The 15935-nt window shown below is 43.2% G+C and overlaps 1 protein-coding gene across 4 annotated transcripts in view; it reads right to left on the minus strand.

The window, feature by feature from the left end:
• The window catches only part of fra (neogenin protein frazzled), a 111320-nt gene that overhangs the window by 16914 nt on the left and 78471 nt on the right, over nucleotides 1-15935 (minus strand). For all 4 annotated transcript variants that reach the window (XM_089597966.1, XM_089597968.1, XM_089597967.1 and 1 more), the window contains exon 2: nucleotides 71-251. In XM_089597966.1, coding sequence (XP_089454092.1) covers nucleotides 71-251 — 181 coding nt within the window. The remainder of the gene's footprint in view (nucleotides 1-70; nucleotides 252-15935) is intronic.

Consider the following 15935-nt stretch of genomic DNA (forward strand, 5'->3'; position numbering starts at 1 on the left):
ACAATCCAAACACACACGATAACCCACGTGGCAATTGAAACGCACAAACAACAGTACAGCAACAACTCACCTGTACCGATCCCCGATGAAATTGATCGGTTGTTCATCGTCGGTGCGCCACATGATGACAGGCAGCTCCTGCAGCAGACCCCCAGGCTGGATGTCGAGGCGCGCCTCGCAATCGAGCCTCACCGGCCTGCCCTGCTCCACGAGCTGATCCTCCGGCTCCCGGCTGAACTGCAGCCCCAGTCCTGCAACAGACGTAACGTGTCCTTTAGTCCCACTCTCTCTCTCTCTCTCTTACACACATGTTTTTATGTACATGATACCGCATGATACTGCTGCCGGCTAAATTAATCTCGCTCGCCGCTTTGATATTCAAGCTTCGCCCAGCTCCCCTGTGATTATATAATGTATCCGAGTACGGAGGGGTAAGGATTTACACGCGCGTTTTTTGCTGTTCGTCTAATAAGGTTTTCCTTTTGTAGCGCGTGGGTTACGCTTCTATATACCTTTACAAGTATATACAGGTACGGACAGAAGGAAGGGAAATAATTGTAAAAGGGAGGCATGTGTCTGCACTGTTTAGAAGTTTTCGGGTGACAATTTCAATGTTTCCGGGAGTCCGTTCAAGTTATGGTTTCCTCAAAGATACGCACAAGCGTCAACCCCCAACAAAATGAGCGAGGGAATAAAGAAATCGCTCCAATCGATGACACACACACACACACGCTTCCAAGGTTCATTCCACCCACACACTCCCTCTCTCTGAAAGACCACACCACCAAAAAGCCATTAGGAATAATAGGAGGAAGGAAACAAAAAAAAAAACACAGTCACGCACGATAGGTACTCACACCTCATATATTTTTACGGAGTCTCATTGTATGTATACACATCTTGCCACCACCGTCTCATTACTCGCGCCTTTGTACAACACACACAGTGTAGCCAAGAGCTGCGGTGACATTTCATTCGGCCACCATACCAGCCAAGCAACACACGCACACTCCCACCTCGTCCTTATAATCATGTAGGTACATTTTTCGCCTGTTCATCCATCGCGCCTCTTTTGGAATATTAATTTCTCGAATTAGCAGTATTTTCCATACACATATATGTGTACACGCGTGACGTGTGTACACACACATGCTCGTACATATAATATGTTGTACGAACAGGCCAATGGGAGGGGTCGTGCATTAACGCACCCTGTACCACCATACACAGAATATATATAATATAGGGTGCGGAGGGTGGCTTCACGCGTCATCGATTTTCGCGTCGTCGGCACGCGCGTGCACCGAGAAACACGCCATATATGCACGCGTGTGTGCTTAGTATGTATATATGTATACACATGTGTGTATATGCGATGATGCGTCTACGTTTTTGGGATACAACAGCTATACATGTACCCTACACATACAGTTGCGTATACATATGGCTCGTTTTGCCGGCTGATGTGTATAAATCTACTGCTCCTGCATCTATACATACATATACGAAAATGTATATGTGTACGTATGTGCGGGCGAAGATACGATCGATAGTATTAATACCCGTGCCTGCAGCACCGTCGTCGCGTATACACGTGCACGCGGAGTACTTAATGCGCTCGCGATTATTTGAATTTTTGCGTGCGCTCTGATGGACTTGACGAGCGCGGGGTGTATAGCAGCGCGAGAAGAGAGAGGGTGGGGCTGTATGTATTATATCGGGGGGGGGGGGGTGCGTTTTTTCTCTTTAATTAATACGCGTGGTTTCAGCGTGAATGCGTGCAGGGGGGCCAAGGGAAAGGTATTTTTCGCGGGTGATAAAGGTGATTGATGCAGACTAGGGGGTGCATGTTTTTTTTTTTACGCGTTTCTGGTTTTATTACGCTAATTCTTTGGTTTTTTCGGTTGTATTGTTTTTTTTTTTTTTTTTGTTTTTTTTTTTTTCACTTACGCAATTATGAAAAAAATTGTAAAAACATCCGAGCATTGACATTGCGTAACTGTAGGAGCAAAGTGGCGGAGGGGACCGTAGTTTTGTCATCATCGTATCGTTGCGTCATACCATAATAATCGTCGATTAATAATATTATTTTCATACTGCAACGCACAAACGTTAGCGCGCGTGTGTGTAATATACATTATAATTAAAGCCACGCGCACAACGACGAGTCTTTGCTCGCACGTGCACACGCGTGTACACTGAAATAAATAAGCAGAACTGCAGTGTATGAGTTGACCACCGATAAATTAATAATAGATGATTGGGGCCCTTGTTCATCATCGCGCCCGAGTAATTTTAAACTCCTGCTGCTGGTGGCTGTTGTTATTGTAATTATTCTTGTATATCATAAATTTAATGTTATATCGCTGTAGGCATCGATTAAAAAACAATGTGGTCGAGGGCTTGTATCGTATTAATTAATTAATTAATTAACGATGATAATTGAGCGCCAATTTTGGCTGTTTTTTCCCCAAATCGTTTCGTACAATCAGCCACGTGCGCGTAATTCGGTTCGACTCGTGCGGGAGGGGGGGGGGTGACGTAAAAGCTTCGGTGTTAATCGTAAAAATTGTATACACTGCCGACTGCGGTGTGCCTAATGTCGAAAAATCGATTCAACACCGACACAAGTGCATCAGCAAAAAAGCTTACCGGGATCTAATACCCATATTCTACCGCCACTAAAATCTATAATATATATTAGGGGCGGGTAAATAATACTTATATACGACACGACGTTGTACGTATCTATATGTACATAGGTACACCGTATAAGGGTAAGAGCGGTCATATGGCATCATACTACTATCTGCTCCCTTTTATAAATATTCCAATTATAGAGCAGCAGCTCCAAACATGTAGACGTAGATGTATACGCGGCTACACTGCACGCGGCGTATATGTACCTATGCGACAGTCAGTCAGTTGCGTATATATAATACGTATATAGTGGGGGTGCACGTGCAAGTAATGATAAATCGAGCGAGGAAAAAAGCCATAGGAAAGAAGAAGGATGATGCGTCGGACTCAGTTGGGCGTACGTAAGCCCCTCGAGGGTATATATATATGTACGGTGTAACATACAAAAGCTCAAGTCCGCAAGTGCAAGATGGCCCACGAGTGCGGCGGAATGAAAAAATAAAAGCGAGATGGACTACCATACTGGCGTACTGCAGTGAAATATATTATTGTTACGAAAGTAACAGCAGCAGCTACGAGAGAGAGAGAGAGAAGCAATCATAGCGATAGCTGCTCGATAATCCCTGGTTTAATGGCATTTCGCTCGTAGAAGATGAAGAAGAAGAAGAAGGGGGGCATGATGGCGCGCGGACAAAGTCATTCCGCGTATACAGGGGGAGTAAAACGAGGGTGTCGCACAACCACCCCCCCTGGGTTGCATGCACGCGAGACTTTGCATTTTCATCGTGCTTTTATCCCCCTCGCCCCTGCTTTATATATATATATGCGGGGGTAAAGTATAACGTGTCTTTTCCAATATCACCGTGCATCTATGCTCTCCGTCTCCGGAGTCGTCTCTAGGGTAATGGTGTAACAAAACCCATACGCCCAATCGTTCGTACCTATCTTTTTTTTTCCTTTCTGTTTCACTTGTTCGCGCGGCGTCTCCCCGTATAATATATATACTTATCATTGCCCCTCCCTCTGCGATGTAGATTCGATGCGTTGCTCATGGGGATGCTGTATTTTTTTTTTTTTTTTTTTTACTTCTCTGCGTCCGTTTGCGCACTGCACTGTACAAACAACACGTCGCAGATGGGCGCGCCCCGCACTTGTTTTCCGGGTGTTCCCCGAAGGGGTGTACAACGCCGATTGTCACGGCTGAATTTCGTTGAATCGTGAAAAAACACACCCCCTTTTTTTTTGGTAGCAAAGCAAAGTAATATCACTCAACGCAAGTATGTATAACAGAGGGCGATTTTTAGCGCGCTAATCTTCGCCATAAGCCGCGGTAAAGAGATTGCGCACTGCACGAGAGCATCGGAGGCAACGGGGCGCGGCTGTCTCCCTCTCACACGCGAGCGAGCGTGAAAGAGCTTACGAGGCACGCGCGTTTAAAGGCTTACGTGCAGTCTATTACCCTTTTTTTTTCTCGCTCGGTGCTTTTAATCGGCAGGTGAATCTTGGATACTATAGGTATTATATACCCGGTGTACAATCGATACAAGGGTACACATTATAGCGACCGCGGATTGAGGAAGTGCACTTACACTCGTGAAAACAAACAGAGAGAGAGAGAGAGAGATTTTGTTGGCACGGCGTGTGTTTCGTAAGAAGACGAATGAAAGTTACCCGCGCAATGGTATCCAAATTGCACAAAACTCCCGACGCAAGCCATCATACTTATATGTATATGATATTATTATACTCGAAAGTGTAAATTGAGACGGTCGCATTGAAAAGCTTCCCTCTGCCGAATCCATCGTGTGCACGCGCGCTAATTACGGCGCTGTAACAAGATATATCTCTCGCAACGCGCGACTACACCTTTTTTTTTTTTTTGTCCGACCGAATAAAAAAACAATCTCTCTCTTTCTCAAAAGTATCGTATATTCACGCGTCAATCCGATGTGGACATATAATATACAACACAACACACACCACCATTTCGCGGGCGCGTGTTTCCAAAGTTCCCTCTTCTCTGCACTTGGCGTCCATAGTATCCTCGTGTGCCCCTGACTCGTGCACATTATAATATAGTAGTAATAACGTGAAGCCCTCGGTTTCGAGGTCGCCAGTTGCAGTGTGCAGCGGCGCACCAACAGGGGGGAAAGGGTTAATGATTGCACGGACACTCTCGGAGAACGTGATGCGCGCTCAAAAAGGAGGAGAGAAGGAAAACGAAGGGACGGTTCGCGAAGGAGATGCTGAGAAAGAAAAGAGCAGGGGGAGAGGTGGACGATGAAGTACAACTGTGCTGTATCAAATTTCGCCTCGGCGGTCCGTGATCCCTTGCGCTTTTTTTTTCGAGCTGCAGCTCTATACGGATGCGTGGGCAATGCACGGGTATACATACATTTCGAGCGACTGTCGGTTATTGGGTTGTAGACTGACCGATGTATAAGTACATGTATGTAAAAACAGCGTGCCCCTACCCCCTTATTCGGTGTATGAAGGGTGGGGTCCGAAATAATGACAGTTCACTTCAATGTTGCAGTAAAACTATGAATGCTCATTTCAGCAACGTGTATTCCGACGACAACGATAGCTCAGTGCAGCGACTGTTCGTTATTTCGACAGCCAATCATAAGGCAGTTTACTTTGATTTTCTTCTTATACTGCTTCGTGATTGGCTGAAATGAACATTCATAGTTTTACTGCAAAATTGAAGTGAACTGTCGTTATTTCGGACCCCACCCTGTATGAATATCGCATTGAGCGTATACATATCATATAAGAACGTGCGAGATGAAGTTTAGAAGACTATAAACCCAAGGAACGCGGGTCTCTCGTTTTCAGCATCGAAGGTGTAATATATTATACGTATCTCGGAGCCTCAAGAAATATATCTCGATATCATCATTCTAAATCCAAGGGGGTTACATTACACACATTGTAAAAGCGTGTAGTTGATATTTTTGTTTTTTATAAACACATAATCGTGGTGGCGTGGATAAGAACTTTAAGGACAACCAAATGCACCAAGTGGTTACAAGCGTGTGACAGAAATATTTTAATCTCTACGTGCTTCTTATGACAACCGTTGGAATAGACTAGGTGAAATATAGTTCACGAAGCATCGATTTCGTTATTCTTTTTAAAAAGTCTATCAAGACTACTGTAATGCATTTTACAAGAAAAAAAAAAAAAAAAAAAAAAAAAAAAAAAAAGACAGAAATTTCGATTGCACACTTTAAACGAGTTGTTTTCCAACACAATTCGATTTTACAGTGATATGATGTGAACCGGGGCAAAAAAGCGATTATACCGCGTGGGTGACTTTAATGTTGTTGAGAATACAAATGTACAGGTTGAAGTACCTACTGTGCGTCCTGGATTGCCTGCATAGAAAATCTGAGCTTCTACGCATAGGATGTACATCGGGTGAAATTTGACGCGTATACTATCAAAGCTTTTTTTCGCGATACTGACTACACGCGTATACATATATTATTATTACGTAGGTATACGCGCGACCTGGTTTTGCCACGTTCGAGCGCGAAAGTGCGCAAAGATTCTTCGCTCCGAAGTTTACAAGATACGCTGATCTTCCTACAAAAGTGGATTTTCGTGTTTCCGAAACTTTCGAAATCCATGCGCGTACGGATGTATTTCGGAGGCTCGAACTTCCATAAAAAAAAAAAAAATCGTGTCAAATATGTGGCCACTATACATGTATATTTGTAATGCGACATCGGTACAGTTTGCGATAAGTGTAAAGTCGGTCGATCAATTGTAGCAACACGCAATATTGACTTTAAAATAGTGGTTATTCACTATTTCAAATTTAGAGAGTACGGTGTGCACGAGTGGTAGAAAAAATATGGAATTTCGATAATTATGCCATTTATTCACGAAGACGCTAAAAAAACAGTCGATGAAATTAACTTTGAGTAGACGTCGTTGCAGTCTGTTGCTAGGATTTTAATTAAAATAAATTTCAAAGGGTGAGCAAAGGCATTTTTCTTTTTTTTTTTTTTCAGTTACGAAACTCATTTAACTTGACAGTAGTGTATTGTAAGCTTCGGTGGTATTGAAATTTTAATTGATTATTCATCAACTTATAATAAAAAAATTGCACGAACCGACCACGCACCAATGTGTATAATTAATATAGTATTGGAAAATAAAAGTTTCAAAGGTATAACATGAGGGGATTACTTTTCACTGTAGGTAAAATGCGCAGTTTTCAAATCACAAATCAATTTAATTGACGAGAGTCCAACATTAATCTGTTCCCCGTCAAAAGCAGTCGCAAGCACACACCATGTCAATTAACACAGCTCGCAATTCGACGAATTTTCCGCGCACATACATTAGTTATATATACATATATGTATGAAATTTTTCAATTTTCACTTTGACTCTATTAATCAGTAAATTTTGATTACATTCGTGAGGGCACATACATTATATATATTTAATTAAATTAAAATTGTAAATACAAAATTTGAAAGGGCACGAGAACGACGCAGCTACAGCACCGTAATTTATCCACATCGGATCAAATCCCTCGGTGTCCCCACTGTTGCCCCGTCACCCCTGGCGCATGTACTACAATACACTGCTGGGCGTATGTGCATACAATATATAAGTACACATATATATCGCATGGGTGTAGGAATTGTTAGGAGACATCCACTGCACCATACGTATGGGCAACTTGCACGAGGAGCTCACTATTTCGGAACACAACGTGTACATGTATGAGTGTGCACGCGTATACATAAAGTACACACATTTGTATGTACACGAGAGTTGAGAGACTATGAAGTCAAGATTCATAACAATCTTGTACTGTTCGTCTCGAATAATGTCGAAGGAAGAAATGTTTACTTTGTTGGTACACGAGTGTTCTGTCATTAATAATCTGTATGAGTCGTCGGTTTGAATGTTAATCCCAAAAACGTGCAAAGAATAACTATATTTTCGATAAAGAATCGCGTGGAACCGCAGTTAAAATAAAATCGTTCAACACGTAACAAATACCAACCCGCTTCGTTCGATTATGTTAGGTATATATATATCATAAGGATTATTTATGAAAAGTTTAATATGTATGGAGGGAGTGGATTTTCACTAAAATAAATGAAGAATAAATCCTCAAGACTAACAACAAAACCCGACACTACGGAGGCTTGTACATTTTGGCGCTATCTAAAAGCTTCCTCGTCGTATATATATATACATCCTGTCTCGTCCCATTGTCCCAAAAAGCAAGACAATATCAAGAACACTTTGGGTATCTCGCGGAGCTCCAATATGTATATATGTACGTATAAGGACAGAGGAGGAAGGGAAAGCGAATGAGAAACGAGGGGAGGCAAACAAAGGGTCGTGTGCCGCATTGGCGAGAAGGAGCTCCTATGTAATAGTGCAAACGACGATACAGCCCTCCTTTGCGTGTCTGCGAGCGCAGTGGACGACCCGCGAATGTGTATATATAGGTACTTACCCTGGGCTCTACTGCGCGTCTTTCCTCTTTTTTTTCTTCCCCGCTATCTGTACAGCCACTCCTCTTCTTTGGACTGCTGCGTATGAATGTATATATGTACCTCTAAAACACGAATTACCGCGATTTAAGACTCCCTCGATCCCTGCAGGGCTCCTCTGTACTGCTACTGTGATAAAATGGTCTGCTGATAATAGGAGCGCGTGCCTGTGAATTTTCCCTCCCTCTTTAGTGCGCCTCTAGGGATATTGATAGTGTTTTCGTTTAGTAAAAAGATGTTTAAGTATACACCTCCCCTCCACCCCTTCATAATTTTTGCTCGAGTCTCCAATTTGAGAGAAATATGAATACGTTCTTTGATGAAAAAAAAAAAAAAAAAAAAAAAAGAATAAATAAAAATTGGAGCAGCACACGTATTATCAGAGACAAAAATGGGGAAATGACTGTGCTGTATACCTCCGTGTATTAATATTTGTAAGTGGTGTACATACACCAAAGCCAAGAGGGTAGACAATGACAATCCATCATATCTCAATATTTTTGTTTTTCCACCCCGCGTGTGTCTCTCCTTTCCCGTCCAAAGCTTTCATCTCCCGATATGTACAGCACAAAGTACGCGTTTCCCAAGCGCCTATTCGGAGAGCTCTGTGGCCTTTGCTATACACAAAACTATCTTTGTCGCGTCGCGGTACACCTAAATAATCTCTCTACGCCGCCCCTCGAAAAAAAAAAAAAAAAAAAAAATCCGTCGTTAACGAGCAATGCGACTCGGAACAAGTACGCGAGCGAGTTAAGAAGACAAATGGCTTCGAGTGTGTGGAAAACGTCTCTTCTTGCTCTCCCCATATAAATACAATACACGGGAGTTATTGTCGGTGACTATAATGTATACGGTCCCGGGAGCTCGTACATATATACACACACATTTCGTAACGAGTTACGTGACGCGGCAACCTTACCACACCATCGTATCGCGCTGGTTAACCGGGGCATCGGGCTGTTTAATTTCCCATCAGCTTGAGATGCACGAGAGAGCGGAGGAGAGGCGAGGAAAAAAAAAAAAAAAAACGCTCCTTCCGCTGGTATCGGACGGCCCCGATCTACCTCGCGATTCGCTAGATAAGGCAGGGGTTTTCATACAGTGTAAGCTCCAATTTTTACGAGCTCGCCCCCCCCCGTCTAATCGTGAAAGGAGATACACCGACCCGTGACTCTTTGAGCAGCGCTATAATATATAAACGCGAGAGAGCAGTCTTGCTTCGTGTATCGTGTGTGCCGGCACCCCCCTTTTTTTCGGGCTGTAGGGTCTCGTTATGCACTTATCCCGGGAGCGCGCACAAAAGAGCTCACGTCTGTACAGGTGAAGGTGCGGTGCCTTTGGACGCTTATCCGTGGACCGTCGCCGCGAAAATTTCCTCTTTGACGGAGACTCCTGGTTATGAGCCCACGTGGACAACCTGGAAGTGGACGTTTTTGCGCGTTTACCCGCGCGACTGTGAATTACGAGGAAAGAGAAAGAAAGAAGAGGGGTATATCAGGTGGACGAGCGCAGGTAACTATAATTGATTAGGCCGAGGACTACGGAAGAAGGAGAAGAAGCCTTGCATCTTTCAGGAATATAGGTGTATATGTGGGAGGAGGGTACCCTAAGTGAGCGGTAAATCCTCGTGAAACACGTACACTCTTTTCCACGATCACGCGGGGTGTGTGTACGTATAGATATAGGTCTACACGCTGTACGCGTTTCTTTCTTCTCGCTCCAGCTTTCTTTTATTTTTTTTTTTTTCCTCCCTCTTTCGTATATGCTTTGCCCTTGCGCGGAAGCTTGTGTACTTCTTCTTCTTCTCCTCTTTCATTTGCGTGTCACTGTTTTTGTTGTTATTGTTGCATGGGGCTCTCCTCCTTTTTTTCCTTCTCCTTGCGTTCAAAGGGTACTACGTACTTATCCCTCTTTTGTTCGCAGAAAAAAAAAGTATCATATACACGCAGCATCGGCAGCGGCCCGCAGCTGTTGTCCGTAACAGATTTGTCGAGGATACGATTGTTGCGTATTACTATTCGCGCGGCTGTCGTTGCGTTTCATCCCACCTCTGAATCGAAATGGGATCAGCGGAGAGGCTGATTTTATTTTTTCTAGCGAAACAATTACAGGCACACCCGTATACCCCTCTGCCTATACGTAACTCTTTTGTTCCCTCGGTCTATGTAGAAAAAAAAAAAAAATAAATAAAAATACAGTACTATACTCGAGCATTGGCTAGATTATACGCACTTACGTGAATAAAATCTGTATAATATTTTTCACACGCTTGTAGGCGTGTTGTTTTAATATGTTTTAAGCACGTGATTCATACTATACGCACCTTAAATGCGTTGAAATAAGGCGTTTTACATGTGAATAATGAATCGTGCCCTTAAAACGCGTATAATTATACAGATAAAGGTGCACTTGGATTACCAAACACTTATGCACGATCCATATAAATTTTACGCACTTTGCGCAAAAGAATAACAAAAAAAGGGCATTAATATTTTACCGAAAAAAAACAAAAAAAAAAAAACGTGGCATGGCCGTGCGTGTGAGAGAGAGGGACCGTCCTTAATCCCCTTGCTCAAATATTTAACCACTGCCGGCTTCCCAAACACAAAACAACAGCCCAGACTATAGATATACAGAGCAGAGGGAGCCAGTAAACTTGTTTAACAACAAAAACAACAACTACGAAAAAAAAACCCACGAGCTGAAACAAAAGAGCACTTTAGCAGCAGCCCGCATAATATGTGTGCCCAACGACGAGTCGGCCGCTAGGAAAAACTTTGCCACAGCGCACAAGTGCATGTATTATATACACTAAATACACACACTCTCTCTCTATCCCTGTGGCATCGACACGCGCCATTCTTTCTCTCGCAATATCATCCACGATACACTTACATACGCAAGTAATAGAAAAGTATATGCATTATACGCAGTGTGGGTTATTGAGAAAATCAGGACCCTCCATTACAGAGATGTATGTATACGTCGCCTTTCGTTTAACCAGCCCCTTCGTGTTATTCAGACGTACACATATACGGTACACATCAGGCATGTAAGGAAAGAAGACCGACACGTGGCGAGCAGGACCCATCAATTTTTATTATCAATCAATTTCCATCTCCCCGGGTAAATCCCCTTCTTCTTCTTCTTCTTCTTATCCTTCCACGTCGGTCTCCTGCTATGTATACACTCCTTGGCGTGTAGATACGAATCAATCCGCTCTGCGATTCGTATTCGTCTCGAGGGGGTAGCGGCTTATGTATATGTGTAGATGCGCGTGCGAGGGAGGAAAAGCTCCGCGTCGAGCTACGTGTGTAATTCATTAGCGATTCATTCGACGATGGCAAGTTCGCGCAAGTGTGTACCTACGAATCTCGTGATTGACTGTTGCAAGCGAAGGGTTGCTTCAACCGAGAGGGCAAGGAGTGGAGGGAGGGGGGAAGAAGTGAAGACTTTTAATGCTTTCTGGAGGGGTACAAGGTGCCATCGACTTATCGTCCTTGGGACATTTTGAGCTATTTTTTGCCTCTTACACGGGCTGGGGAGGCAGAACTTACCACCCGTATGCTCCGTATACATACGCATTGAGAAACACGAGAGACACATCAACGCATTACTCTTCTATAGGCCCGATGAAACTCGGTCATCCAAATACTTTTTTTTTTTTTTTTTTTTTTTTTTTTCCTTCAACGCGCTCTAAAAATAATTGTTACCAAAGTCTTGCGTGTGTTTTTCGGTGTATACCTATATGCTCACTAAGAGGAAGTTATTGGTATACCTACAGTGCAAGTATAAATTAAAAAAAAATGCGATGTTTTGTCAAAAGCAATGAAAAAGTGTTTTTTTTTTAATTCAAAGTTTGCAGCCAAACACGTTTGCTCGTACACAAAAAACAGCTCCCAGCCATGCACAAACCAGCTACACTCGTGCGGGAGAGAAAAAAATTTGTAGGTGCATATAAATATATCCACGACGTTCCCCGATGCGCTTACATGCGAGGCGTGACAGAGTACGTAGCGCTCTTCTAACCCACATTTTTCGCTATTCGCGTATATATATATATATAAATTACGTACCTATACACACGCGAGAGTAGTAGGCTCTGTTTTCCCGAAACACGTATACTTCGCGCGGTGAGCAGCTTCTTCCGGTCCGGTGCTGTTTTTCCATCACCGCGACTCTCCCCCCTCGGGGGTGTTGGAGCTTGTACGCGTATAAACCCTAGTCTCGCCGCTTCGGGGGCTTGTTTCGCAAGAGCGAACGGCGCGTTTCGCCGGGAAAATTAATGCCCCGAGAGCAGAAGAAGAAGCATATGTACATGCGCGCAGAGGCTTCCCGGTGCCGAGGGAGCGGTGAAAGCACACACGAGAGAGCTTTTTCGCGTTTGACGGACGGATGGTTTCCTCCTCGTGGATATCAGAAAATTGGACTGACGGTGTTTGCTTGCTTTCGCGGGATTCGGTTGTTTTCTCCCACTATATGTTTGAACGGACGACGACGAAGGTTCGTTAAAAGCTCTGCTTCGGAGATAAGCTCGTCGTTGAAGCACCGTGTACATATATATACCAGTGAAGGGTACTCGATGGGATTTCTTACGTATATGCAGAGAGGCACTATGGAAAAATTGGCTCAACAAGTTAAGGGAGAGAGAGAGAGACGGGACCTCGGTAGTGACTCTCTCGAGGGAAGAATCTCGAAAATCCGCTTAGGAGCGTCCGTTCCGATATAAATAACCTCGCCGGAGCGTCTCGAGTAGTTGCAACGAGCACTGGAGTAAACCCTATTATGTACGCTCTCTTGTGATTCTTGACGCGTTTGTACATAGCTCGAGCGTCTCCCGCCGAGGAAATTGCGCTTATCGGTTGCAGGGAGGATTACAACGAAAGCTTTAATCATCGCCAGGTTAATCGAAATACAATGTAATGTACGTTGTGGAACGCATCGCGTCGCGGTGGCGCGGATTGTAAATATTGTTTGTTCTTGTCGCGGTGGAGGAAAAAAAATCCTCCGAGCGAAAGGTTAAATAAAAGGCACACGCGAGGGGTTAAAAGTAAGGGCCTCTCTTTTGATGTCTGCAGCATATTAAATCGCGCAAACGCAATCATGAAATCGCTCTCGGCTTAAAAGGCCTTTTGCGCGCGCGTGTACGGAGCGACGACGCGAAATGAAATTTGTAGGAGCGCAGAAAGAAAAAAAAAAAAAAAAAAAGAGGGACAACCTCCGAAATTAATGAAACTCGCGCGCTCGCGTCAAACGCTCCTATACGGCCAAAGAGCTGGTGCTATGTAAATGCGGAAAAGTGCGAATTGCGAGGAAAAAAAAAAAGGATGAAAGAAAAGAGACGATGTGGAAAAAGGGAAGTAATGGCAAGTGGTATATTGAAACCAGCTTCCGGATGATTGGCGGATGGAAGAAGCAAAGGAAAATACGTGTTGTACCTATACGTATGCAGCTGCAACGCAATTAGAGCGCTTAAGCGTATCCGACATGTAGGTCGAGTGCACGCGCCGGTGAGCGCGAATGAGTACGGCTTTTCGATGTACCCAATATAACCACGTGTGTGTGTATACAGGTACCCCACGCAGAAATCCACGCATCCCTCGGATCTCGCCGATTAAACACGCATAAATGTTCAAAGCATCACTCTTTTGTGGTGGAGGTGGAATAACCGAGCAGCATATATACATACATTGATTTTTGGCAATCATTTAATTGGCGGTGCAGGAGCGCGCTCGAGTGGACTCTCGATCAAGATACATGCATCGAGTGTTGTAACGTGGTTCACGCGTGCGATCGATGCTTTCGCAAACTAGTGCTGATACTTGTTTTTCCCTCTTTTCTTTTTTATCTGCAAGCACGTAAAAACTCGGCCGTATCACCGAGAAGCGCAACGTCTTATCGATCGGTATCTTATAGGTGCTTGGTGACTGATAAATAAACAAACAAAACACCCGCGGATGGTCGTAAATCAACGTATTAACATCTTCGTGGGTGATAAGATGAAATGTAAAAGAAAAAAAGAGGCAAACCCGCTCGCGCGCGAGAGATGGAAAATTCGCGGAGCAAATGTAAGAATTTACCAAGTGCGCACCGCGCAAAACTCTTCTCGCGTTTTCGTGCCACACGGCAACAGGGAGAGAGGGAAAAAAAAAAAAAAAAGCCAAACGCGACAGAAGTAAAAATCACCTCGTACACATAGGCCCTGTTCGCTTTTACGAGCTGACAATTTCAGCCGGTAGCAATTACAAGAGTAATAACCCGCGCGCATCTGTCCGACCTATAATACGTGCGCGTATGTGGATATACGTTGGATGCCTATACTTTCGCGCTCCGCACGGCTATGTTTTTCACGTGTGCACCCTTTTTTTTTTGTTTTTTTTTTGTTTTTTTTATTCCTTCCAACGTCACGCAAGAGGACTCGCGACCCCAAAAAACACGCGCAGCCACTCGTTTGTACGTGCATTTCGGGCTCTGTATGGTTATTTGCGTCGTCGAGGGAATAAGTACATATTATATGCGTGGAAATAGTGGCGTTGGTATGGTTATAACCTCTCGCCCACTTGAACTATATTTCCCCGTCTCCGCGCCCACTGGTGCACCACTGCAGATTTAGATGCCAGAGAGAGTATATACGTACGCTGAGCTTTGTCTGGTGCTTTGAATAATTGCTGTTTCATTAAGTTTGGACGCGTGCATGTGCGGCTTTGTAATTTTCGTGTCGCGCGTCTCTTGTTCGTCGTTTTTTTTTTTTTTTTTTTTTTTTTTTTTTTTTTTTTTTTTTTTTTTTTTCGAGGAGAGTTGATGCTCGTTAAGGATAATATATCCCGGCGGATGTGTGATATCAGGTGGAGGCGAATGCCCGGGCTGCGCCATGCCACCCTTTTCGTGAGTATATTTATTTTGTTTTTTCAACGCCGCGTCTAGACCGTAGAGGGATTTAATTAATGAAATTCGGCTATTTGCGCCGAACTTTTCTTTCAAACGTCTGTGATGTGAAATTTGTACAGGGCCAGTTTTAATAGCAACATTTTTTATTCAAGCCCATTTGAAACCATCCCTTATTTATCGAAATAGTAATATTTAACGTACAATCAGGCAGGGCTGAGCAAAGTTATATCAATATTTGAAACCAAGGAAATACCGATTCATTTCATTGCAGATAGTAAATTTTTAATACAATTTATAATATGCTTATTTGTTTGCAGGTAAAACGTACGCGTACTCTGTAAAGGTTAATCAGTAAAAGTTGTATCACTAATTTTCTATTAACATTAGTTCTGGTGAATCGTAATCCGGTAATCTATAGTTAGAGCCACTAATTTACAATGAGAAATGAGAAGCGTATAGTGCGCTGACAAGTTAATGACTGGACAGTGAAGAAAATAATTCATTCATTCATTACAGCAGTGGCCTAATTCCAACTGTTGAGACGATGAAGATTTATTAATTCGGATTTAGAAAGTGGGCTCCAAGTAATTTCATTACGAATTATTCGTCCCAGATGCTAAATCCATCAAAAAGTTAACATGTGCACGTGTAATTTTATTACCATACCAAAGATTTTTTTATCTCGTAGTTCATCTACCTGACTCGCGTAAAGAAAAAAGTCAGTTCAATTAGTTAAGTACAAATGTTGAGACGAAATATCGTTAGCGAAAATTATGTTTGCATTCAAACTGTAGTAAAAAATTTCGTCAACTGGTCAACTCGTATAATTTTCCAGATAACGTAATATTGTTCATTCATCTTATTTACTAAAATTAA

This window comes from Copidosoma floridanum, unplaced genomic scaffold (assembly GCF_036245765.1).
Source record: "Copidosoma floridanum isolate Cflo_tuat_1 unplaced genomic scaffold, Cflo_Japanese_pri ptg000040l, whole genome shotgun sequence".
Taxonomy (NCBI): domain Eukaryota; kingdom Metazoa; phylum Arthropoda; class Insecta; order Hymenoptera; family Encyrtidae; genus Copidosoma; species Copidosoma floridanum.